Source organism: Geotrypetes seraphini, chromosome 15, assembly GCF_902459505.1.
Source record: "Geotrypetes seraphini chromosome 15, aGeoSer1.1, whole genome shotgun sequence".
NCBI lineage: Eukaryota > Metazoa > Chordata > Amphibia > Gymnophiona > Dermophiidae > Geotrypetes > Geotrypetes seraphini.
The window spans coordinates 16599299-16623767 of record NC_047098.1 but is presented as its reverse complement, the minus strand read 5'-3'; the positions used below and the strand labels follow the sequence as shown (position 1 = coordinate 16623767).

General features: G+C 42.8%; 1 protein-coding gene across 10 annotated transcripts in view; it reads left to right on the top strand.

Annotated features, from left to right (window-relative positions):
- PRDM16 (PR/SET domain 16) overlaps positions 1 to 24469 on the top strand; it is an 888295-nt gene that overhangs the window by 337161 nt on the left and 526665 nt on the right. For all 10 annotated transcript variants that reach the window (XM_033921997.1, XM_033921996.1, XM_033921992.1 and 7 more), the window contains exon 2: positions 21285 to 21634. In XM_033921997.1, coding sequence (XP_033777888.1) covers positions 21308 to 21634 — 327 coding nt within the window. In that variant the 5' untranslated portion in view covers positions 21285 to 21307. The remainder of the gene's footprint in view (positions 1 to 21284; positions 21635 to 24469) is intronic.

Here is a 24469-nt window from a genome sequence, read left to right as displayed (position 1 = left end):
GTATAGGTATCTGACAGCAGTGAGGGGGAGTTTAAGAGTTCCAACTGATTAAATAAGGAGTTCAAACTGTAATCGACATGCTTTATGCACATCTGCAGAGCTGTCAAGTTCCTGAGTTCCAGGAGGGAAATTCAAGTTCGGTAGTTGATTTCTTAAATACCCCCACACACACACACCCTTTCCCCCTATGCTGGTGCATTCTGATGCCTACAGCGCTGATTCCAAATGGGTGGGATGAGGGACTGACAATTTCATCATGGGATGAGATGTACGTTCAAAGCTAGGGCCCAAAAAATAATCCCTTTCATGGAGCTAAATCACTTGGCAGCTCTGGATCCATAGTGTGCCTCCCATGAAAGAAGTAAAAAAAGCCAAGGATCTAAGGACTAAGTCTGACATTAGACCTTGAGTCAGGGATAGCTGCTTTGATAGTGCTTAGCAGGAGGAAAAAGTCAGTTGTGATTTGGAAGAAAAACAGAGAGATTTGAGCCGTTCAGATAGAATACCTTTCCTTAGCCTTAGGGCAAGTGGAAGTGGGATATTAACTAAGGAATAGAAGAGAGGAATGGAGGGGGGGGGGGGTTGGGGTCGGGAAGGAACAGTCCAAATCACATTTCTTTGCAACAAAGAGGCTTTTTATCAAGAACAAGCCCTTGCTAAAAATGATGGTGATATCAAAAGTCATTTCACCAGCCTGCTTCGGGCTATATTAGAGGGGAGGGGGTGAGGGAGGAGATTCGTATACGTTTGTGCGTTGGGGGGTTGGAAAGATGCAGAAACTTCTATAAACAAATACTGGAGTTCCTTTTGAATTTTACAGCATAAATAAACCAATCTTTTCAGGAAAAAAAATAATTTAGGAATTAAACACGAGCGGTTTAGGTAATGTGCAAAACCCAATATCACCTTGGAAGACAAGAGTCACAGTTTCTGTAGCCTTTCACTTACTCATATTCTGGCCCCATTTATGAACAAAAAGCTTTTTTGAATGTCTAAATAAATATCAATTTTGCATGGTTAAGGACAGAGAAAATTGTATGAAATGTCTGTATTCATTTTCATTCAATTGTTGGAAGAAAAAGTTATGTTCTCTGCTCTATGGATAATAGAAGAACCTCTTCTTGTGTTATCTTTTATATACTTGCTGAGGAGGCCCTTAGGGCCAGATTATATAAATGGCATCAAGCGATGCCTACATTGTAGGCACTGCTCAGCGTGGTTGTCTATCAAAAAATGTCTTATAAAATCATGCCTAGCGGCGCTTAAGTGGACTTAGGTGTCATTTCATTGGGCGATCTTTTCATGTGCCTAATTTGGCAGTACCTGTGTCAGACGCCTAACGATGCCTAAGTCAACCACACCTCTTCTCCGTCCATAACCTCACCTGCTGTTTAAGATAGGCGACACTAGGCATCCTTAGGCGTCGCTAGGCATCCTAAGAGTTCAGTGCTTAACTTTTAAAATTTGTAAAATAATATTGGGTTTTTTTTTTTCTTTTATGATTGGCTGAAAATTGGTGTGGTCAATTAGCACACCGATTAAGCCAATTAAAAAATAAAAGTGAGGCTTGGATCCCAAAAGTAGGCATCACTAGGCAGTTCCAATTCAGGTGCCTAATGGCGTCTAATAAAGATGCCTTATTAAGGGGAAGTAATTATGTTGTCTTTTGTATTATGTTTTTGGAAACTTAATAAAACAATTTGAACTTAAAAAAAAAAAAAAAAAAGATGCCTTATAGAATTCCCCTTGTAGTGCGTCGTTAGAGGTTCTTTTAAAGGAGACTCAGTCCACAAAGAAGGCATTGGTCAAGAAGTGGCTCCACCGACAAGGTGTTCTGCATAGAAAAGGAAATCGAAAGGCAATAGTGCATTCCCTAAGAAAGATAGCTTTTCAAAAGCATCATTTTTTTTTCTATTGTACTTTTCACCTTAAGACATCATATTATTTTTCTCTTCTATTCTAATGGCAATATGAACTTGCTAAATTAATCTGTGTTCTTCCTAAAACCAAATACATAAGAAAATGACCAAGCTGATGGTTGGTTATAATGGAAACATTATAACCAACATTGTAATAGGAACATTCGTCAAGGACCCATAAAGAAGGCAGCTCTGCAAATGATTGATAAGATAATGATGCAGATAGAAACGGAGAAACAGAAGGACTGATATTTAAATGATTTGTCTGTCTAACTGCAGGAATGAACGAGATCAATCATTGTGTATCAAATTTTAGGCCAGCAAACTGGTTAGCCTTTGGCCGGAGAACTCAATCCTGCCAAAATTTACCCATATACAGAGACTTATTGCAATTCAACACCTGTGGTAAGGATTGGAAAATTTGACCCTTGTGAAAGAGTTAATCAGTCCCTGTGGAATAACCATAGAAGACTAGGGCCGGACTGACACTAAAACAGTTTTTGGCAAAGACCGCCATTTTCTTAACTTACTGCTGCCACCACAATATTCGTCACCTTCTGCTGTTGAGTGCAGGTGACTAGACAGCAGGAGGAACACAGGTGACTGAAATAGTGGAGGAAGCAAAGACGAGCACGGATAGTCTCTCGCACGGTTTGTGCTCCTAAGATCCAAAGAAAGGTCTACAAAATAGCAACAGGACTTCTCTACCCCACCAGACAAAGTACTAGTATGCCAACCAAGTCTATCCTCATGGGGATCCTTCATCATCCAGACACTATAAATTAACCCTTTCAGGACCAAGGGACATATTTGTCCCATAACTTTAAAATCCTATAAATTTTTATTGGGATAGTCTACAGTTCTAAATTTGATATGTACGGATTCCATATGATACTGCCTTGATGTAAACAAACTGGTTCCGACATTCATTCATTAGCGTCGTTGCCAGATTGACGAGAAGATTCACTTGCCACACTGTCCATAAGCCAGAAGTGTGATTTAAAAAAAAAATAATAATGATATTTCACAAAAAAAAATCAATTTTTTGGCATCTGCAAGCCCTTTTTACCATAAAAATGTCGTCAAAACCACAAAAATTGGCCTACGATCCTTATGGTCCTGAAAGGGTTAACCAGGAACTGCTCTAGATTGGCTGAGTCAGAACAGCAGAACCAAAAGTTCAATCGTACAGCAAGGGAAAATCAGAGTTGACTTAACTTGTCGAACTGATAGAGGCCAACGATCAGGAGATCCCTGTAGACCAGTGTATCTCAAATTGTGTGTCGAGGCACACTAGTGTGCCTCCTGAGATTCCAAGTGTGCCATGGCATACTGAGGAGGAACTGCCAGTTGACTTCCCTATGCGGTACAGCGCTGCCCAATTCGCCAAAGGCCTGCATGTTTCCCCATTCTCTCTAGCGTCCTCTGTCTTCCTCCCTGGCCTCCCGGTCTCACCTTTAAAGCTAATTATAGCAGCCTGCAGAGGATCACCGGTAGGTAAAATGATTTTATTTTCAATATAGTGATTGAAATGTGTCAGTTTTGAGAATTTATATCTGCTGTGTAGATTGTGCGTATATGAAAAATGAATGGAAAAAAATTGCATTACAGTTAGTAAAGGGGATGGGATCTGGGACAGAGCTTGAATGGGCCTAGGGAGGTCTGTGGTTGGGTACTCAGTTGATATTTGTTAGACTTAGCTTGAAGTAGTTGAGAAACACTGCTGTAGGCAACCAGCTGGCGCCAGTGCCTCTCCTTCTTTCCGGCCCTCTTCCCTGCTGTCACCCCCTACTGGTGTCTCAGGGCCTATCTGGAGAACCTCTGCACATGCGCAGACATCGTCATGATGATGTCACGCATATGTGTGATGTCATCACGGCGACATCCGCGCACTTCTGGGTGTCTCAAGTCGTGGCCACTACCTTTAGTGTGCCCCGGCTCAAAAAAGTTTGAGAAATACTGGTGTAGGCAGTGGTGTAGTAAGGGAGGGGGCGGGGGGTGATCCACCCCAGGAACCATCTTGGTGGGGGAACCGGCACCTGTTCTCCTCTCCAGCCCCCCCCCCGCTCCTTCCCACTCCTTCCCCTGCCTCGCATGCACCTTCACTCCCCTCCCCACCATATCTCTAGCTATTCACCAGTGCAAGTAGCACCCCCAACCTGTTGCTCACACCAGCATCAGCTCTCTCTCTGATGTCACTTCCAGGTCCTGCACCTAGGAAATGATGTCAGAGGGATAGCCAACACCAACTCGGGCAGCAAGTTTGTGATGCTGCTCATGCTGGGAAAGTTAAAGAGGTACAGGGAAGGGGGGGCTTCGGAAGGAGTGGGGTGGAGAAGAGGGTGGGTGAGGGGCATCACCACCCCAGGCACCCTTTACCCTCACTACACCACTGCCTGTAGATCAACAATGGGAAAAATATATCCCTTATTTTTCCTGGAAGTATATTTAGGCTGAACTCTATGAATGGTGCCCAAAACATGGGCACCAGAAAAGATCAGTGCCTTATTCTGTAAAGGGTGTGCACGCTTTATAGAATATAGCTTAGCACCACTTCCTGTGCCCTAGCTTTGGGTGCCAGATGTAAACCTGCTGAAACTTGGTGGAAATGCTGGCGCCCAAGTGGGGTTCACTAACCTGCTAATCCATAACACTGTGCTCAACCTTCAAGAACACCCTGATCTGTCCACACCCCTTCCATGGCTGTGCCCACTTTTGAGATATGCATTATGGGAGTTGGGTGCCCAGCATTACAGGATAGCATGCGGCCAGTTGCACATGTAATTTCTAATGTGTGCCAATTCATGTTAATAATGGGTTGTTGTATTCAATTATCAATGCTGATTGGCTTGTTATCCAATTAAGTTGCACATCCATCTTTGGGTGCCTAAATCTAGGCACTATATATAGAATATGGGGATGATTCCTGACATGCGATTGCATTGGGATCAAATGTGTTATAAGTTTGGACTTAGTTCAACTAATTTTATTTATCGTAGTTTTGGGGAAATAATTTCATGAAGTCTTTTTTGCCTGTAAGCACCGTATACAGCACATGAGTAAAATGCCTTTTATAAAATACCAAATATTTAAAAATGTACATTTTGCTAAGGCCTTGCATATTTTGTTGGTCAGAATAGTCACGGGCACGGTTTGGTAAAGCATGGTCGGAGTTTGCAAGTCCATGCATTGATTATATTGGAGGCAATTCTAAAACAGGGCACAATCATTTAGGACCTACATTTGCATGGGCAATGAGACTATTCTATAAGAACACATATGGAGAGTGTGGCGCAGTGGTTAAAGCTACAGCCTCAGCACCCTGGTACATTACATAGATTGTGAGCCCGCTGGGACAGACAGGGAAAAATGCTTGAGTATCTAAATAAAAACTCATGTAAACCGTTCTGAGCTCTCATTCTTGTAGGATGCTAGAGTCAACCAGCATTGGCGTCCCTAAATATCGTCATGCACATTTATACCAGGTCTGTGGCTGGTGGAAATGGCCTTCTGAATGCAACATTTTCACGTGTCATTTATGGTATTGTGTAATCAGCCCGCATAAATGTTGGCCACACCCATGACACACCTATGCCCATCCCTTGTGAACGCCCTTTTGCATGTTCAAGTTCAGTGGTTTTAGTGCGTAATTGCAGAATAGAAGTTAGGCAGGTTGCTGCCACTTATGCATGCCAATGTCCACTTGGGCATGTGAATGGCAGCATTTTCTAATTTTAAGCCTACAAATGTTGCTTAAATTTAAGTGGCTTGTTGTAGAATGAGAGAGCAATTACCAAAGTGTGGCCTGTAAACTTTATGCATGATCCTTACCACCGGCTCTCGAGCAGGCGTACTGTACTTATCCTCACCTGCATTTTAATACCTGATTCCTGCCACATTCTCCAGTATTTTATAAAGCCATGTAAGTTATTCTTAACCTGGGCACCCTATTATAAAATTGCCCTCCGTATGTCAGGACGCCATATTAAAAATACTAGTCAAAAGTTGTAGTAATAAATCCAATTCTATTTTTGTTTCTCCTACAGTATAATTCAGTTTGGAAACCTTGTCCTACATAGCTTCTCTTTTTTCTTGTTCTCAAGACTCAGTGGATACTACTCCCCCTTGGGTAATGTTTGTAGCTCAATCTGGGAAATATAAGTTCTTATTGATTATTATTAATATTTATCATGTTTGCGAAAATGTCTTTTCCCAGTGCTATTAATCTGCTGTGTTAATAAACGTCAGGGCTTCTGTTCCTGGCCTTGGGGAACTGGCAGTGAGTGGAATGACAATTAGACCCAATGACAACAGCAGGAGAAAAAAAAGGCTTTCTCCTGGCAGGGTTTACAGGAGATGTGAATTAAAAATACGAGGTCTCCTTTTGTAGACACTCTCCAGAGATGCTAATTCTTTATTTTCCTCCTGCAGCTTCGGCACAGATAGAAAGATGCTAAAATCTACTTTTTCCAGGGAAGGGAAAAGGAGGGAACAAAGGGCATATGTAAATGGACTGTATCTTGCCACAGAAACCCCCACCCCTAGATTTCCTTGCCTAGCAAAATATTTTTAAAATGGTATTTTTCCCCACTCAGGTACATTTGTACATTTCTACAAAGGTGGTCCCAACCTAACTATCTTGCGCTCAGTTGTCGGCGCGCGCCTTTGTCTTTCGCGGGGTTGTCTATGAACCCCTTAAATGTAGTGGTTAGAGTGGGAAACAGGCCTGTGGTTCACTACATTGCCCACCAGGCTACTAAGATTTGCCATACCATGTGCAGCTGGAGGTACTGTTGGCTGGGAGGCACTGTTTCATTCAGATCTTTGGGGGGTGGGGGTGGGAGTGGTCAGTGACCACCGGGAGATTGTGTATGTGGGGGGGGGGGGGAATGTCATGCTTTCATTCCTCCAGTGGTCATTTGGTCAGTTTGGCCCTTATTCCCTTTTAAAACAGGCCTAGCTCCGGACGTCTAAATGGCATCAGGACGTCTGGGTAAATGCTCGATTATGGCTGCCAGATGTTCAAGTGCAAAGCACACCCTAAGCCCGTCCATAATACGCCCCCAGCATTCCTCCTTGAGCTCTGGACGCACTGCAGACAAAAAGCACAGCAAGACATTTAGAAAGTTGGTTCTGAAAATGACTTCTTGGATGTCTTGTCCAGTAAGACAAGAACCACTTTATGCCACTTTTTGGACATCTTTCTTTTTTGAAAATGAGCCCCATAGGCTCCTATGTGTCTTCATAAAATAGTAGCATAAATCCTGCCAAAATCTCAGCTCAAGCGAAGTTGCAGGCATTCATGCCAGCTTGGAAAAGGCCACCACTATAAACAAATCACCATGGGAACCCAAATTGTGGCTATCAACTATTATTTCCCCTTCATTACAAAATGATTCGGATGCAGCAGGATTTTTTTTCTGTCTGGGCAAAAGTCATTCCTGTAGCAGATTTATGTAACTTTAACAAGTTCCTGACTGCTATTGCCCTTGTTTTAATTAGCAGCTTGGAAAAAAAAAAAAATGACGGCGGGTCTGCCTTGAGGAACTTCTCTATTTGTAGCTTGCAAATCATTTGAATATCTTAAAATATACAACAACTAACTGGCAGCTATAAACACACCTCCTGAGAGCCTGGCCCAGAGTTCAGTATTTATATCATGAGTCTAGTTTGAGATCCTGGCGTGTATAACTTTTGGCGGATTTTTTTTTTTCTTTTTGACCACAAAGACACGTGACTGCCAGTAGAAAGCTTAAACGTACTAATCACAGCTCTCTGTGCAAACCATCTTGATACTAGTCCATGACATAAACAGATTCGAGTTGTTCGCTGGAAAGAGGCCTGTGGGTTAAAAATACATTTTTTTCTTATTAGGAAGGTTGCTTTAAATCGATAATGAAATTCATCCCCTGGAAGCTTCCAACATAGCTAGGAAGAAGAAAGGAGAAGAAATTGAAAACAAATCCCTTTCATTCACAATTAGAATATTCGTTTTTAGCGCACGAACAAGATTAGCGCGTGCTAGCCAAAAAACTACCTCCTGCTTAAAAGGAGGCGGTAGCAGCTAGCGTACCTGGGTAAAAACTCAAAGTGAGGTTTGTTGGCTTTTCTTTTCCTTGGGTGTGATTGTATGTGATGATCTTAAGGTGGCCAAACAGGTTGAAAAGGTGTCGGTGAAAGATAGAAGGATGCTAGGGTTCAAAGGGAGAGGTATGGCCAGTAGGAAAAAGGAAGTATTGCTGCCCCTGTATAAGACTTTGGTGAGACATCATTTAGAATATTGTGTACAATTCTGGAGCCACACCTTCAAAAAGGTATAAAAAGGATGGCGTCTGTCCAGAGGAAGGCTACTAAAATGGTGCTTGGTCTTCATCATAAGGCGTATGGGGACAGAATGAAAGATCTCAAAATGTATACTTTAGAGAAAAGGTAGGAGAGGGGGAGATATGATAGAAATGTTTAAATACCTACGTGATGTAAATGCATATGAGTTGAGTCTCTTTCATTTGAAAGGAAACTCTGCCATGAGTGGGCATAGGATGAAGTTAAGAGGTGATGGGCTCCGGAGTAATTTGAGGAAATACTTTTTTTTACGGAAAGGGTGGTAGATGTGTGGAACAGTCTCCCGGAAGAGGTGGTGGAGACTGAGACTCTGTCTGAATTCAAGAAAGCATGGCGTAGGCTTGTGGGATCTCTTAGAGAGTGGACGAGTTAATGGTTACTGTGTCTGGGTAGACTGGATGGGCATTTTGTCCGTTATCTGCCATCATGTTTCTATGAAAGAATAACCCAAAGTATGTTCTAAGTGAGAAGTGTTCCTGGAAATATGAGCATGTTTGTTGAGTAGGAGGATATCATTATGTTTCTTTGCCAGTTTAAAACACCCGTGCAGCAAGAACAGAAGCCACAGTAACAGAGATTGTATCACATATGCTAGACCTCCAAATATTTTCTTCTGACTGTTGGCTATATGTTGTGGATCATCATAAATGACTGTCTACAGACTTGAGAACGTTTCAGGATTTGGGCTTAAAAAGTATATTATCAATATCCCTAATTTCTTTCACCCATTAATCTAGGTGTATCGCATAAAAACATATACCCTCAGATTCTACACATGGCGCTGAGATTTTTGTGCTAAAATATGCATACAGAACGTTGATCTGCGTGCAAATTAATTAGCTTATGAGCCAATTACGTACACTAAACTGATGTTAACCAGCAACTGTAGCAGCTCCTGTTCGAAAGTTAAAAACCTGGCTGTACCCTATTCTATAACCCTGCAGGCCTCAATTCACAAGCATGCAACTCAAAGGGGGTGTGGCCAGGGGTGGGGGCGGGGCATTCCCATAAATTGTACACAGATTTACAGAATAGCGCCATTCCCACGTCCAAGTGCCAAGAATTGAGGGTTTGAGCTGACATTTAAAAAAACCGGTCACATAAAAATATATATCACAGCCTTACGATTTGATATATAAATATTAAATTAATTAAATTACTTAGTGCTCAGACCCACAACCTATTTATTGTTCAAGTGAGGTAACTGGGGGGAAGAACTTGTGTTTTATGACTGCAGAAGTTTTTTTGCTTTACATTGCACTGGCACTTTAATTCATAGGACTCGTAACCTGGTTATCCCAACTACCACCAGCAGATAAAGTATATGTTACATACATAGTAGATGACGGCAGATAAAGACCCGAATGGTCCATCTAGTCTGCCCAACCTGATTCAGTCTAAAAATTTGTTGGGGGTTTATTTCCTTTGTTATTTCTCTGCTATTCAACATGATTTGGTGGTACAGACATCGTTGGTGCTATGATGGTCCGATGGTAGCCTATGTTCGGGTTACCTCACTTGAACAATAAATAGGTTGTGGGTCTGAGCACTAAGTAATTTCATTAATTTAATATTTATATATATAGAATCATAAGGCTGTGATATATATTTTTATGTGATTGGTAAATATCACAGATTTATATCAATTTCTCCCTTGCGATATATAATTTGATTTTTTTTTTAAACCGGTGCCAAAACTAGGCATGGCAATGGGCTCTAAGCGTTCTTTAATAATGCTTTTAAATACTTTTAATGCTTTTAGAACACTTTTAAATAGCGCCCTATACCAGTTTTTTTCCCAGAACTGGAAGATAGAGGGGTATTGTCAGTTCAGGTTCCTGACACCCGTGCTTTATGGGCTTTATATTGCAAGAGTATCGTTTGTCTTGCATATATATATATATTTTTTTTACTTTAAATTTTATTGAGTTTTCGTGAAATGCAAAAAGGAAAAAGGTGTACAAGGGTCATAAGAACAATCAAGGACAATCATATAAAGGCAATATCAAAGAAATCAGGGATTAATGATAATAGATAATATAATACAGTACAATGGTCATATTCGTTTATTTCTTTTTCCAGCTTCCTCTGGTATATTAGCATGCGGAACCTCTCTTGCGATAGTGAACTATTTTCATAGGTTTTCATGATGCAACTGAATTTCAAGGCACCTACCAGTGCCTAAAAAAATCAGCACCAAAACCGGGCCTCCAAAGGCTCTTTAGGTCACCTAAAACCACTGTGGGAGTGGCTAATGCCGAAAGTAACATTAGGCAGCCTAAAGCACCTATGGAGGTGCGATTCACATAATAGTTGTAGGTAGGCACTAGAAATGTAGGGCAGGAAAACCCTGGCTTACATTTCCAGTGTCTACCTTTGCCGGAGGCGCAATTCTGTACCCGGCGCCGTCACTGATTGACACGGGATCAGTGGCTGCTTTTATGGTGGCCACTAACGGTGGCGCTGTTTACAGAATCCAGGCCTTAGTGCGTGGCCATTGCCGCACGCGAACCGATTAGCACAGAATTAGCTCTGGAGCCCTTGCTGCCTATCTAATGGCCTATCTAAGGCAGTGTTCTTCAACCACCAGTCCATGGACCAGTGCCGGTCCACAGAAATTTCCTGCCGGTCCATAGGGCCAGCACATGTTCTTCAACCGCCGGTCCACGGTGCGATCGATAATTTCCTGCCGGTCCATAGGGCCAGCACATGTTCTTCAACCGCCGGTCCACGGTGCGATCGATGCGGCGTTATCTTCGAGCCAGCTCCCTCTTCCTCACTGATTCAGTGCACAAAGCCAAGGGCAGCGGCTCCTACGGGCGTCCTGCGCCTGAACCGGAAGCCTTCTCTCTGACGTTGCAACGTCAGAGGGAAGGCTTCCAGATGAGGCACGGGACGTGCAAGGTGCAATTACTACTATTATGGGGGCGGGGTCTGGGGTGGAGATTGGGTAGAGATGGGCCCACGACTTAGCCCAGTGTTCTTCAACCGCCGGTCCACGGACCGATGCCGGTCCACAGAATAATTATTTTATTTCTGCCGGTCCATAGGTGTAAAAAGATTGAAAAACACTGATCTAAGGGCGACACAGAAAAATATCTTCGAGAATTAAGGGCTCTTTTTTTTTTCTTTAGCTTATGCTGTCTTAGTTTTGTGCAGGATGCACCGAAGTCTTTTTTGCCACTTTTTATGCTAAATTTGCAGCGCCAGTCTGTTCCCTCCCTGCGGAAGAGAGTAGAGTATGTGCTGTTTCTACATCGACGGCAAGGGGCTCCCGTGCTAGTGGCCATGTGCTCATTGGAAAATGAGCGCATGGCCATTATCAGAAAACTAGAAAAGGCTGCCGTTTACCAGCAACGCTAAAAATGCGTTGGGGCTACTGCAGGCCAGTTTTTAATGGTGCTTGGTAAAATGGCCCCAATGTGTCCTTATCAAAGTTCTTTTTGATGTCTGTTTTGTTTATTGCTTATTTTATTTATAACCCGCTTTTTACAGAGCGGCTCACAATTTAAACATACTGTATTTCCCCATATATAGGCCGCGGCTCATACATGGGTTTAGCAGTCCAAGCAGTGGGTGCGGCTTCCTTATATGGGGCGGCCTATCTAACGACATCATAGATAAGCCACCCTCCTGCCCTCCTGCAATGTCACGGCCGCGGTGCAGGGCAGGAGCGATACTTTCAGCGTCCATCTCGTCCCCGCGCTGCTTTCTCAATGCCTGCATCAGTTCTCGCTGAAAAGATCACTCCTGCCCTGCACTGTGGTCATGACATTGCAGGAGGCAGCCGGCAGAGGTAGGGTATTTACCGGGGTGGGGGAGGGAGGTATACGGGGGAAGGGAGGTATACGGGTGGAGGGTTGTATAGGCTGCCCCATGTGGTTTTAAAACTCTTAGATAAGCCGTGGCTTGTAACATGGGGCAGCTTATCTAAGAGTTTTAAAACATGGATAGGCATTTTTTGCGGCCTATTCACTGGGGCGGCCTATATGCGGGAAATTACGGTACACATTGCAAATCATGCGCATTTAAAACATAAACATGATGCATATTGCATGAAGAAAACAACATTCCAATAATGGTATCAAGGAGAATGGTAAGGGAGGAGGGAGAACCAGTGGCGTGGCGAGGTTGAGAGGCATGCGGAGCAGTGGCGCCCTTCCCCCACCCCTCGTCTTCGCCTTCTCCTTCCCCCATCTCTCCTGCTGCGCGAGTGCCCCCTTCCCCTGTGCCTTTAGTTGTTCACTGCCGCGAGCAACAAGAACCTCAATGTGCCTCTCGCGACCCCGTCGTACCTCCCATGGATGTCACATCCTATGTGTGGCACCTGGAAGTGACTTCAGTGGGAGAGATGACGTGGTCGCGAGGAGTGTGAGGAGATCACGCTCATGGCGAGGGGAGGAGTGGGGAGAGGTGGGGCAGAGAGGAGGAGAGGTGCCAGCTCCCCCACCGTCACGGCGCCCGGGGCAGACCACCCCCCCCTCTCCCGTCCTTACTACACCTCCGGGGAGAACAGAGGCAGAGATGGATTGGTAATCGGAACAGTTCATGGATGATGAGAAAAGCTTTCTAACCATTGAAGAGAAAAGCAACGCGATACAAAGCCAGGTTCAGATCCCATTAACACTCCTTGCGATCTTGGACAAGTCGCTTAAACCCCTCCATTCCCTCAAGCACAAAATTAAATGGTAAGCCCTCCAGGGCAGGAAACCGAGAAAGGTGCGAGTTTAATACAAAATTCCAAGTAAGGGGGGCATAGAAAGGGTTCACCTGCTACCTGAAAATGAAGCCCCGCCAATGCTGGCGCCAATTCGTCTTTCTATAAGTGTATACATTCATTTTAGCCTCTCTTATAAGCTTTTTTCTGTGAAGCCACTAGCCTCCAGCATGTTAACACATTTGCATTAGTGTCATCAGAAAAATTCATTCACCAACCAAAATAATCTCTGTAGCAGGCTTCCAGTTTTATCAGTTTAAGTGAATGACTGAATAATTTTGCAAAGCTGAACGTGCTCAAATATTGTGACAGAATATCTGATGATCATACTTCCGAAGGGAGCTATAAAAATATCCTACTCTCTAAATTAAGGCTTTCCTAGCGATCCTCTGAGTTTTAGGTACCGAAAAGCTTGTTTAGCTGTTCCCTTCGGCCTTTGTTCTGTAAAAGTATGCCAAATATTATAAATCTCCACAGGACAGTGCAGAACACTGTGCCCCTCTGCCCTAAACCAAGCCACAGTATGAGAAAGAAAACACAGGTCAACTACTTAGCATTGTGCTATTGACTTGGGAATATAATAAACCTTGTGGAAAGCTGGACACAAAGGCAGTTTGCATCTATTTTCCTAACAAAAGGGTATGACCCGACACTTTCTATTATGCATTGCAATACAGAGTCACATACATTTTGCCAAGATTAGCATTTATGGGCTAACCCAGTGATTAAGAACATAAGCACTGTCAAATCTATCTTGGAGGAATCCCAGCCAGACAGGTTTTCAGGCTATCTGCAGGGGAGAGTGTGGCACCGTGGTTAAAGCTGCAGCCTAGGCACCCTGAGGGTGGTGGGTTCAAACCCACACTGCTCCTTGTGACCCTGAGCAAGTCACTCAAACCCCCCCATTGCCCCAGGTACATTAGATAGATTGTGAACCCTCTGCTAGAGAATGACACGGTGACAAAATTCATCACCGTTCCCGTCCCCGCGGATAACCGCGGGAAATAATCCCATGTCATTTTCTAGTGTCTGTTTCAACCTCGGTCCTTCTACACCAGCATTCTTCAAAGCAAAGCTTGCGAGTCAGTGGTTGTGCCCAATGATACTCTGATTCTTCCCTCTCTCCTTAAAGAATGACATGAAGATTGTTTCCCGCGGGGACGGGAACGGTGATGATTTTTGTCACCGTGTCATTCTCTACCCTCTGGGACAGAGAGGGGAAAATGGTTGAGTACCTGAATAAATGAATGCAAACCATTCTGAGGTCCCTTGGGAGAATGGTATAGAAAATTGAATAAATAAATAGTGTGAAAAGTTTCAGTATCAACCAGAGCTGGTATTGTGACATCATAATGCCTCATTCCACCAATGCCTAAGAGCCAACCTCATCAATGATGTCACAATAGCTCGATTGTCCTATTTTTGGCTCACTTGTCCTATTTTTGGCTTACTTCTCATTTATAATCTTAATGTATATTTTCTTCAAACCGCTTAGAACCTAACGGATGTAGCGGTATATAAGAAATAAATTACATTACATTACTTTTACTACATTTTGATTTCTAGAGTGGTGCAGTGGTTTAAACTTCGGTCTCAGCACCCCGAAGTTCTGGGTTCAAACCCACCCTGCTCCTGCGCTTAGTCCAGAATGCAGCGGTTCACCTGATCTACGGATTGAAAAAAGTTTGATCACGTGAGTCCTTGCTCTCGAGAATTGCACTGGCTTCCTGTGGAGGCTCGAACTAAATTGAAATTCAGTGGCCTTTGTTACAAAGTCCTCTTCGTAATGGTGCCCGCTTACCTCTCTGAATTATTTTCAAGTTTCAAGTTTCAAGTTTTATTATTGTTTGATTGAACGCTTTTAAAATTTCAAAGCGTTTTACATAAATAAAATAAAGTGGACTTACTTATACAATTACAATTCATATAAACAAACTGGGAAACAACTTTAGACAAGAAGACAGCTGATAACAATGGGAAGGTGGGGAGGAAATACAATATTTGTTAAAAGATTACATAAAAGGGAAACACATTGGGGAGATAAGGGGAAAAATGAGAGACCGAAAGGATGTCTAGAAAAATGAGAATTTGTAATCTGTCAATTAAAGGCTTCTTTAAAAAGAAGACATTTAAGGTTTCCTTTACTCGATCCAAGCATTCACGCAGTTCATACGGCCTTTTCACTTTTCCATCTGTCAAAGGCTTTAATTACCTTGCCTTTAATTACCGAAAAAGGTGCGAGTTTAATACAAAATTCCAAGTAAGGGGGGCATAGAAAGGGTTCACCTGCTACCTGAAAATGAAGCCCCGCCAATGCTGGCACCAATTCGTCTTTCTATAAGTGTATACATTCATTTTAGCCTCTCTTATAAGCTTTTTTTCTGTGAAGCCACTAGCCTCCAGCATGTTAACACATTTGCATTAGTGTCATCAGAAAAATTCATTCACCAACCAAAATAATCTCGGTCGTTACACAAAACACCACCAGTCTTTGCTTTATCTGGCGGCTTTCTCGGACAAGGAATTGAAACCTTTGTTATTGAGTTCCATGTCTTATAATCATTTTTGAAAGCAACTGAAGACACATTTGTTCAAGTATCTTACGGGCCGCATCGAGGCGGAGGAAGATGTCTTCTTTTTCAAGGGTCCCACGACAACAAGAGGGCATCCGTGGAAAATCAGGGGCGGGAAACTGCGAGGTGACACCAGGAAATTCTTTTTCACTGAAAGAGTGGTTGATCGCTGGAACAGTCTTCCACTACAGGTGATTGAGGCCAGCAGCGTGCCTGATTTTAAGGCCAAATGGGATAGACACGTGGGATCTATTCACAGAGAAAGGTAGGGGAGGGTCATTAGGGTGGGCAGACTAGATGGGCCGTGGCCCTTATCTGCCGTCTATTTCTATGTTTCTATGTTTCTATGTTTGTTCGCAAATTAAACAATTTTCTTTAGATTGTATTATTTGTTAAATTTTGTAAACCGCATCGAACCTATCGGTGATGTGGTCTAGAAGTGACTTGTTCTGTTCTGTTCAAAGATAGGCGTTGGAAATGTAGGCCTGGAAAGCCCTGGCCTACATTTCTGGCACCTATATTTTCCAGAGGTACAATCCTCTATACGGCACTGTCACATGATTGATACGCGATCGGCCGCCGCTTTTAAGGCAGCCGCCAGTATCGGCACCCTATAGAGAATCCAGGCCTAAGTGTGTAGCCCTCGTGGAGACTTCCTTTGTTTAATTTGCTTTTTTTTTTTTACCAAATTTTTCAACCCGCTCTCACAGGCACCTATATACTTTATAAATTGCTTTCTGAGAGTTCACACACTAAGGCACCCTTTCACCAAAATATTTTTAGCACTTTGGGCCAAATCTATAAGTGAACACCTCCATTTAGGTGCTCTAACACTGCAATATGAGAGTCTGTTCTATAACGGCATTTGGGTACCCAGATTCCTTTATAGAATTCTATTAGAACTTGGTATCGGCACGCCTTAAGCTTATGCTCCCGCAGTCAACAACGGCCATAGGTCTGACCCAAATACAGTTGTGCAAATGCAACAGCTAGGATTCTGTAAAGAGTAACTTTTAAAGAGCATCTTTTAAAGAACACTGGCCTAGAACACATTTTGGGCCCTAAAATAGTAGTGCCAGCTGGTGCAGTGCTAAGCACGATTTGATAGAAGTTAATTTATTAAACTACAAAACGGGCACATCCCATCTCTTTGTTGTTTTGAAGATTTAAAAAGGACACGGCGCGTTCCTAAGTTGGCCTACTCTCTCTCCTAATAGTTCTTGCTATTCAGACAGAAATGTCTTTCCTTGCTGAAGTGAAAACTGTAATTTTTTTTTTTTTGGGGGGGGGGCTATTTTCCCCTGATTACTTCAGAGGCTGATCATTAATATGCACTGCGAGAGTTCCTCTCACTTCTCCTTGGCCCACGATGCTTTGGTTGTTGCGTGGGTTATTGGAGAGGCAGCTATTGTGCATTAAGCAGAGTCCATCACCTCATGTTTAACTGAGGAAGGCTACCTCTGCTCCCATAAATATTCCGGCTACGTGGGCCATAAGACAAATGTGTTTTTCATTTTACTTAGCCCTGCTCTTTGATTAAGAAGGATTTTATGTGAATCTTAAATCGATCTCCAACAAAAGGGGTCATACTGGAGGGTAAGATGAACAACGTGATGGTCATTTCTGAGGATATGAAAGTGAAAACTCTATCATTCTACGAGCAATTTCTCTCACTGGGTGAGGCATATGGATCCTTGATCTGAGATATCCTTAGAGAAATCATCCATTTAAACTGTGGGGAAAAATATCAGACTTTTCCATTCACAGGTTTCTGACCTCTGGATAGTCCTGTACAAGTCTTTCAGTAACGTCAAAGGCATTTTTTTTTTTTTTTTTTTTTTTACTGACTGCATACCTGGACTTTCAAACTGAGGCCATTAGGGGGAAAAAAATACTCAAATTTATTATTTTAGTGTCAGAATGTTTTATTTCTTACATAACATCTTATATCATTTCTGCCTTTTCCGATGAATGCCTGGTGGTAGTCACAACAGGACGGACTCCGTAACCCAAACATCTGGCCACAAAACCAGAAGAAACAGATCCAGGTTTTCCATGCAAGCCTATAAGCCGCTAATGAGGGATCGGACATTTAAAAAATCCATAAGGAAAGGTTCTCATGATCCTGGCAGAGCCAGAGCAAAATCTAAACAATAACGTGACTGCAAATCTTTCTGCCATAATTGGAGCTTGGTTACCAGTGATTGCAGGTCTGCATTTGGATTGCAGACTGCAAGGGTACTTAGACAAATTGAATAAGACACAATCCTTCTGTTTACTGAAAGGACGCAGCCCGTCAAACTTGGGCGGGAGATGCCTTCTCAGAATTCTGTCAACAGATACCCCCTTGTTTGGAAATACATTCAAATTTTTTGTTCTTCCATTGACAAGTAACTGCAATGACAGACCCCTAAATTACCTTTTTGTTTTGCTGGATGCATAAGTCAAATGGAGAATCTAATATGATTCTAATCTTAATAATGGCATGTTCTAACTATACAATCAAGTGCAATAATTTAGATCACACTAATTTTCTAATTGCTCTGCTAGGCTACGGGTTTCTGTTGCTTTTGAAAATTTAAAGATATGCATCAGGAAGCTGTGATGATGCATTTAATTATTGCTAATCATATAATAATTTAATTGTTTGGGTTTTTTTATTTTTTTTTTTTTGCTTGCAATTTGCTTTCATTATCCATAGCCTTAAATGTTTTATAAGAGCAGTTCTGGAAACTTAAACACACATTTTACTGATGAGGGAAACAAAAGCAGCCAGTTTGTTTCAAGTCAAATCTTTTAATAGCCACGTTTCACAGGTTCCAAAGACAGCTGAGTTCAAATGTTGACTGCATAACTTCAGAAAGCCATTAAAGAACTCTTTAAAAAAAGATTAAAACTTTGGAATCATTAAGTATCATCTTCTGTGTGACACAACATTATTACACTTGCTTCAGAATAGCCTATTAAAAATTTTTTTTATAAGTTTTTAAAAACCCACAGAGTTTTAATAAAAATGTAGGGCTCAATATAAAAAAAAGCCAAGCTCTTATCCCCTCTTCCCCTTTTATTTAGCCTCATAGTGCAGGCTGGCATGGTAAATGCTCTGACTCCCTTAGGAATTGAATGGGTGTCAAGAGCATTTGCTGCACGGCTTAGTAAATGGGAGTTTACAGTATATTAGGCTCAGAAATGAGTGCCCTATTTTCAGTTTTCTAAACTAAACTAAACTAAGCCTTAGGTTTATATACCGCATCTTCTCCACTGAAGCGGAGCTCGACACGGTTTACAGAGTTTAAAAAATATGGGAAGAGAGAAGAGAAAGAGTTTACAAAGCATAAAAAGAGGGGATGTAATCAGGAGAAGAGATTATTATATGCTAGAGAAAAGCCAGGTTTTCGGTTGTTTTCGGAATAGTTGGAGGGAGCCCAGGTTCCGCAGCGGGACAGTGAGGTCGTTCCAGAGGCCGGTGATTTTGGAGAGGAGGGATCTACCCAGTTTACCTGCGTGGAGGATGCCGTGTAGAGAGGGGAAAGATAGTTTATGTCTGTGGGCAGATCTGGTGGTAGTTGGTGTCGGGGCGAGGAAGGATAGAGGGATTAGGGGCGGGAGGATGCCGTGAATGATCTTGAAAGCCAGGCAGAAGCATTTGAAATGAATTCTGGAAAGTACTGGGAGCCTTTGAAGATTGGTAAGTAGTGGGGAGACGTGGTCATATTTGCGTTTAGCCATTTAAATCACCTGTCCAGAGCTAACCAGCAACATTTAGCCGTTCTTAACAGGACAATGCAGCCAAATTTCCCCTCTAACCTCACATGCTGAAACCGACTAGTTTGTGGGCAGTCCGGGGACAGAGTCAGAACGATGCAGTAACCTAGCCAGTTAGCAGAGATTTTGAGGCTGCCTAACTCCCCTACCCCCATCCCCTTTTTACGAAACCACGTTAGGTATTTTTATCACCGTCCATGGCGGTATTAGCTCCGATTCTGATAGGAATGCTATGAGCGTCCCAGCTAATACCTCCATGGCTGGCAAAAAAGCCTAACGCGTCTTTGTAAAAGGGAGGGTTTATGTGGTAAAGTCAACCAGGTACTTGTCTGAATATCAGCTGATGCCTGATTAACTTCAGGTCCTCACTCGGTTTTAGCTAGCATAGGGTTTTGGCACGCATGGAATGTTGCTACTCTTTGGGTTTTGACCAGGTACTAGTGACCTGGATTGGCCACCATGAGAATGGGCTACTGGGCTTGATGGACCTTTGGTCTGACCCAGTAAGGCTATTCTTATGTTCTTATGATGTGCCATCCTCCCTCTCCCTTGCAACACCCCTGGAACATTCCCTCCCGTGATGCCCCCCTCCCTCCCACTCCCCACCTGGAAGCATGGCAAGACCCCCCCCCCCCTCTGTTTCACTCCCAAATGCCTTTCAAGGTCTGTTCTCTCAGGGTTTCCATAGCTGGCACTGTGCTTGTTGCAGGTTTCTGGGTCACCCCTCCCCTTCTGATGCCTGCTCCCCTTCCTCACAAAAGAAACAAACAAAAAAATACTCTGGATCTCTCCGCCTCCCCACATTCCCAACCCTAAAAATACAAGCCCTTCTTTACTAAAGTTTGCAGACTTACCTCCTCATTTGCCTGATGGTTCAATTGGAGAAATGGGTAGGAGTTATGCCCACTTTCTCCTGCCCATTGTGGCAGTCTTCCACCAGGGAACCATCATATTAGGCCTGTAGGGGGAGGGTCTTTAACAGGGAAAGGGCTTGAGTAATGCATCTTCAGAGCTTAGGAACGCAAATGTTCCTGGAGAGCTGAATAATGCTACTTACCAGGTTAATGGCAAACTGCATTATTCCTGTACTGGAATTCTGCAGATTAGTGATTCCTCCAATAAACTAAAGGGTTGTAAAAGACCCACTTTTATTGAAGTTTAGTAATTACACCCTTTAGAAAGGTAAACATTGAATTCTTATTCTCGTAGTTCTTGGGGGAGAGCAATTGCTGGGCATAAGCAACAAAAGAATGGATCTGGAATTCTGCCAGGTACTTATGATCTGGATTGGCCACTGTTGGAAACAGGATTCTGGGCTTGATGGACTTTCGATCTGTCCCAGTATGGCAGCTCTTAGTTTCTTATGTGAGCCAAGTATAGGATAATTAAGCCATTGTGACATCACTGTTTGTTTCTTAGGCATTGGTGGAATGAGGCATTATGACATCACATTCTCAGCTCTGAAATGTTGCTACTCTTTGGGTTTCTGCCTGGTACTTGTGACCTGGGTTGGTCACTCTTGGAAAGAGGACACTGGGCTTGATGGGCCTTGGGTGTGACCCAGCAAAGTGATGAAATCTTGCTAGAGTTTAAGAGACCAAGTAATTTAGCTTCTACTGAGTGTCCCATAAAGACGTAAAAACAAGTGATGATAGAAAAAAAAAATCAAAGTTCAAAACAGACTAAAATTCCTTAATGCTTCTAGAACCATATGCTAATAATTTTTCCTATGTGTTCTCATTTTCATTCCACCCATGCTATCATGGACCTAAACTGAGGTTACCATCAAAAATAAGATGACTGAATTTTTCGTCAAAATTTGCCATTACATAGTAACATAGTAGATGACGGCAGATAAAGACCCGAATGGTCCATCCATTCTGTTTACAACCTCTTTGGCGGCTGTTGTTTTATTTTTTTTAATATCCTCCAGGCCTACAATAAGAAATTGGTGTCTTTTTCTTTTAGGTGACAGTGACATTGTAAATAATATGTATGAGACGGAACCTGATCTCCTTGCTGGCGAAAGTGCGGAGGAAGAGACAGAGGACAGCATTATGTCACCCATTCCTGTGGGTCCCCCTTCACCCTTTCCCACCAGTGAGGATTTCACACCCAAGGAAGGTTCACCTTACGAAGCACCCGTCTACATTCCCGATGACACTCCAATCCCACCAGACTTTGAACTCCGAGAGTCCTCAATTCCAGGAGCTGGACTGGGAATATGGGCCAAGAAAAAGATTGAAGCAGGGGAACGATTCGGGCCTTACATCAGTCTGCAAAGAACCACGTTAAAAGATTCGAACTTTGGATGGGAAGTAAGTGGGTAATTTGCCATGTCGCCTTATAAATTAGATGCTATAATGACTGGTTTGTGGGCAGGAAGATCAGGTTGAGTGTTTCATTTTTAACATACTGCATATTCTTAACGCATGTTTGATTCCTTAAAGTTAATTTGTAATTCTTTCATTTATCAGAAAGGTGCACTTGCATCAAGGTATTTCTTATGTCAGCTTCTTGAAATTAATTCCAAGCTTCATATAACTGTGTGCCAATATATGAAAATGCACTATAGAATCTATAAATGACCTGTAATGAGTTTCAGTTACACAGAGGTTAGGTTTTAGAGTAGAGCTCTGATGAAATTTAAAAAATTGAAGGCAATACCCAGCAGAGGCAAAGCCAGAGCTCAGATTTTTGGTGGGCCACTGAGCAAACTGGGTGGGTACATGTGGTCTCCACATCTCCTCCCCCAGGCCAAAGCATAAAAAAAACCCCTGAGCTGGTAGGGATTCCCAAGCCCCACTTGCAAGGATCCTCCGGCAAGAAGACCTCCTCCTTCTCCCACATGCTCCAGCCCGCAGCTCTGCCCATGCACTGCCGCTGCTACAGCTGCTGCCCTGCCCTCCCCAAGCATCCTCCATTTTTACGCATGTGTGATACTGAGCATGTGTGACATAAGAACATAAAAATAGCCTTACTGGTCAGACCAATGGTCCATCAAGCCCAGTAGCTCGTTCTCACGGTGACCAATCTAGGTCACTAGTTCCTGGCCAAAACCCAAGGAGAAGCAATATTCCATGCTACCAATCCAGGGCATGCAGTGGCTTCCCCCATGTCTTTCTCAATAACAGACTATGGACTTTTCCTCCAGGAACTTGTCCACGCCTTTCTTAAAACCAGCTACGCTATCCGCTCTTACCCTCATCCTCTGGCAACGCGTTCCAGAGCTGAACTATTCTCTGAGTGAAAATAAAATTTCCTCCTATAGGTTTTAAGAGCATGATGCTTGCACTTGAACAGTGCTGCAGGCTGGAGCAAGTGGGAGAAGGAGCAGTTCTTGCTACCGGAGGACCCTTGCAGCTGGTGGGGCTTGAAGATCTCTACCAACCACAATAAGGGTGCAGTCATTTTGGGTGGACCTAGGCCCACCCGGACCCACCTGTGGCTACACCCCTGTTCGGGGCAATGGATGTCAGAAGACGATCTTTCTGGTTATAAACATGACTTAGCCATTTCTTTCACATGCATTTTCTACTTGTCAGCTATCTTAATATTAGTTCTGCTTTCAGCACTTAAGGTCCTATATATTTAAATGCATGCACACATAAGTATGTATATAGGCAAATAACTAAATGTGTCTAATTATATAACCAATGCAAAGGATCTTTGGCGTGTAATTCTAAGAGACAAAAACATAGAAAGCTGATGGCCTCGCCAAGGTTTTGCAAATATATAAACGTTGTGTAAGATTCGCTCTGTCAAAACAGACAATTTTATACAAGAGAGAAGTAGCCTCAGGGCACTTTCATTCCTCCATGAATACCCTTCTCAATTATGAACACATTTCAGCACACACCATCTATTTAAAATCCATTAAAATCAGCTCTGCACAAGATGATGTAATGATACCAAAGCCAGGGAATATGGGTCTATTAAGTCTTCCTTCTGTGCGCATTTATCAGAGGGCAAGGTTGTAAAGAATCAGGTCTTTCGCCATTGGTTTTACTTTTAACAGGATAAAGTGTACATTTCAAGCGACTGGGACTGGCTCTGGTGGCTTTTATCACATGAAGAAGTCAGTGGATCAGTTTTTTACTAGGGCCTTTCAACACAGTCTTCAGGACACCTACCGATTTGGTTTTCAAGGAATCCATAATGAGATAAATTTATAGTAGCAATAGACAGTGACCACAGAAAGCAAAAGTTTATTAAATCACTCCTGATATAGTCATATTTTGGCTCATGTCTGCATCAGTGAAAGCAGTTTGTACAGATCTTCAGAGATGCCAAGTTACCCAGTTCCAGGCTGGAGATTTTTGGCCCGTCCTAGTTTTCAATTTACATCACAAAGCACTGTACAATTTGTAGTACCTAATTCTGTCCATTGAAATCAGTGCTGAAAGTCCCATAATGCACCAGGATGGAGTGGTTAGAATTCTAAGTCTTTCTCAAAATCTCCAGCCTGGAACTGAGTAACTTGGCATCTCTGGATTTCTCTCTATTACATAGTCATCATGGATTTACTGAAAGCCTGACTAACTGGGTATGCCCAAAAGACTGGACTGAGATTTGCATTAAGTTTTGTACTCATGATTAAATAAGGGGCCCTTTCAATAAAGTTTAATGGGTGCCAAGTGCCACATGGCCCAAAGGTATAGAATATGATATGCTAAACTTTAGTAAAAGCGCCTGTAAGGTAAACTCAGGCTTTCTGGCCTGCTGATTTTGGAAAGGAGGGTGCATATATACCATTGAACTGACAAATGGCACTAGCTTCAACATTGAGAAAACGTCAAAAATTCTGGGTGTTACTTTAGACAGTTTTTGATCAAGAGATGCGGTTTGCGTCCTGTTTAAAGTTCGATCGGACCATTTTACACCCTGAGGCAGCAGATATGTGAAACGCTGGCCACCGTCGGTGTACCGATCAACTGATAAGATAAGTGGATATTTCCTCTATCTTTTTTGCACAATACAGCCCTGTTTTAAGTTTACAATTTATGGGAGCGAGATTGGAGGTTTTTTGCCAGTGAGGTGTTCGCCCAACCACCATTGTGGCGGTGGAAGGGTTCCAGTCTGAGGCATTTTCCTCCATTCATCTGAAACTCCCTTTATTGAAACTTCAGCAGTACTGTTCACTTTTTTTTTTG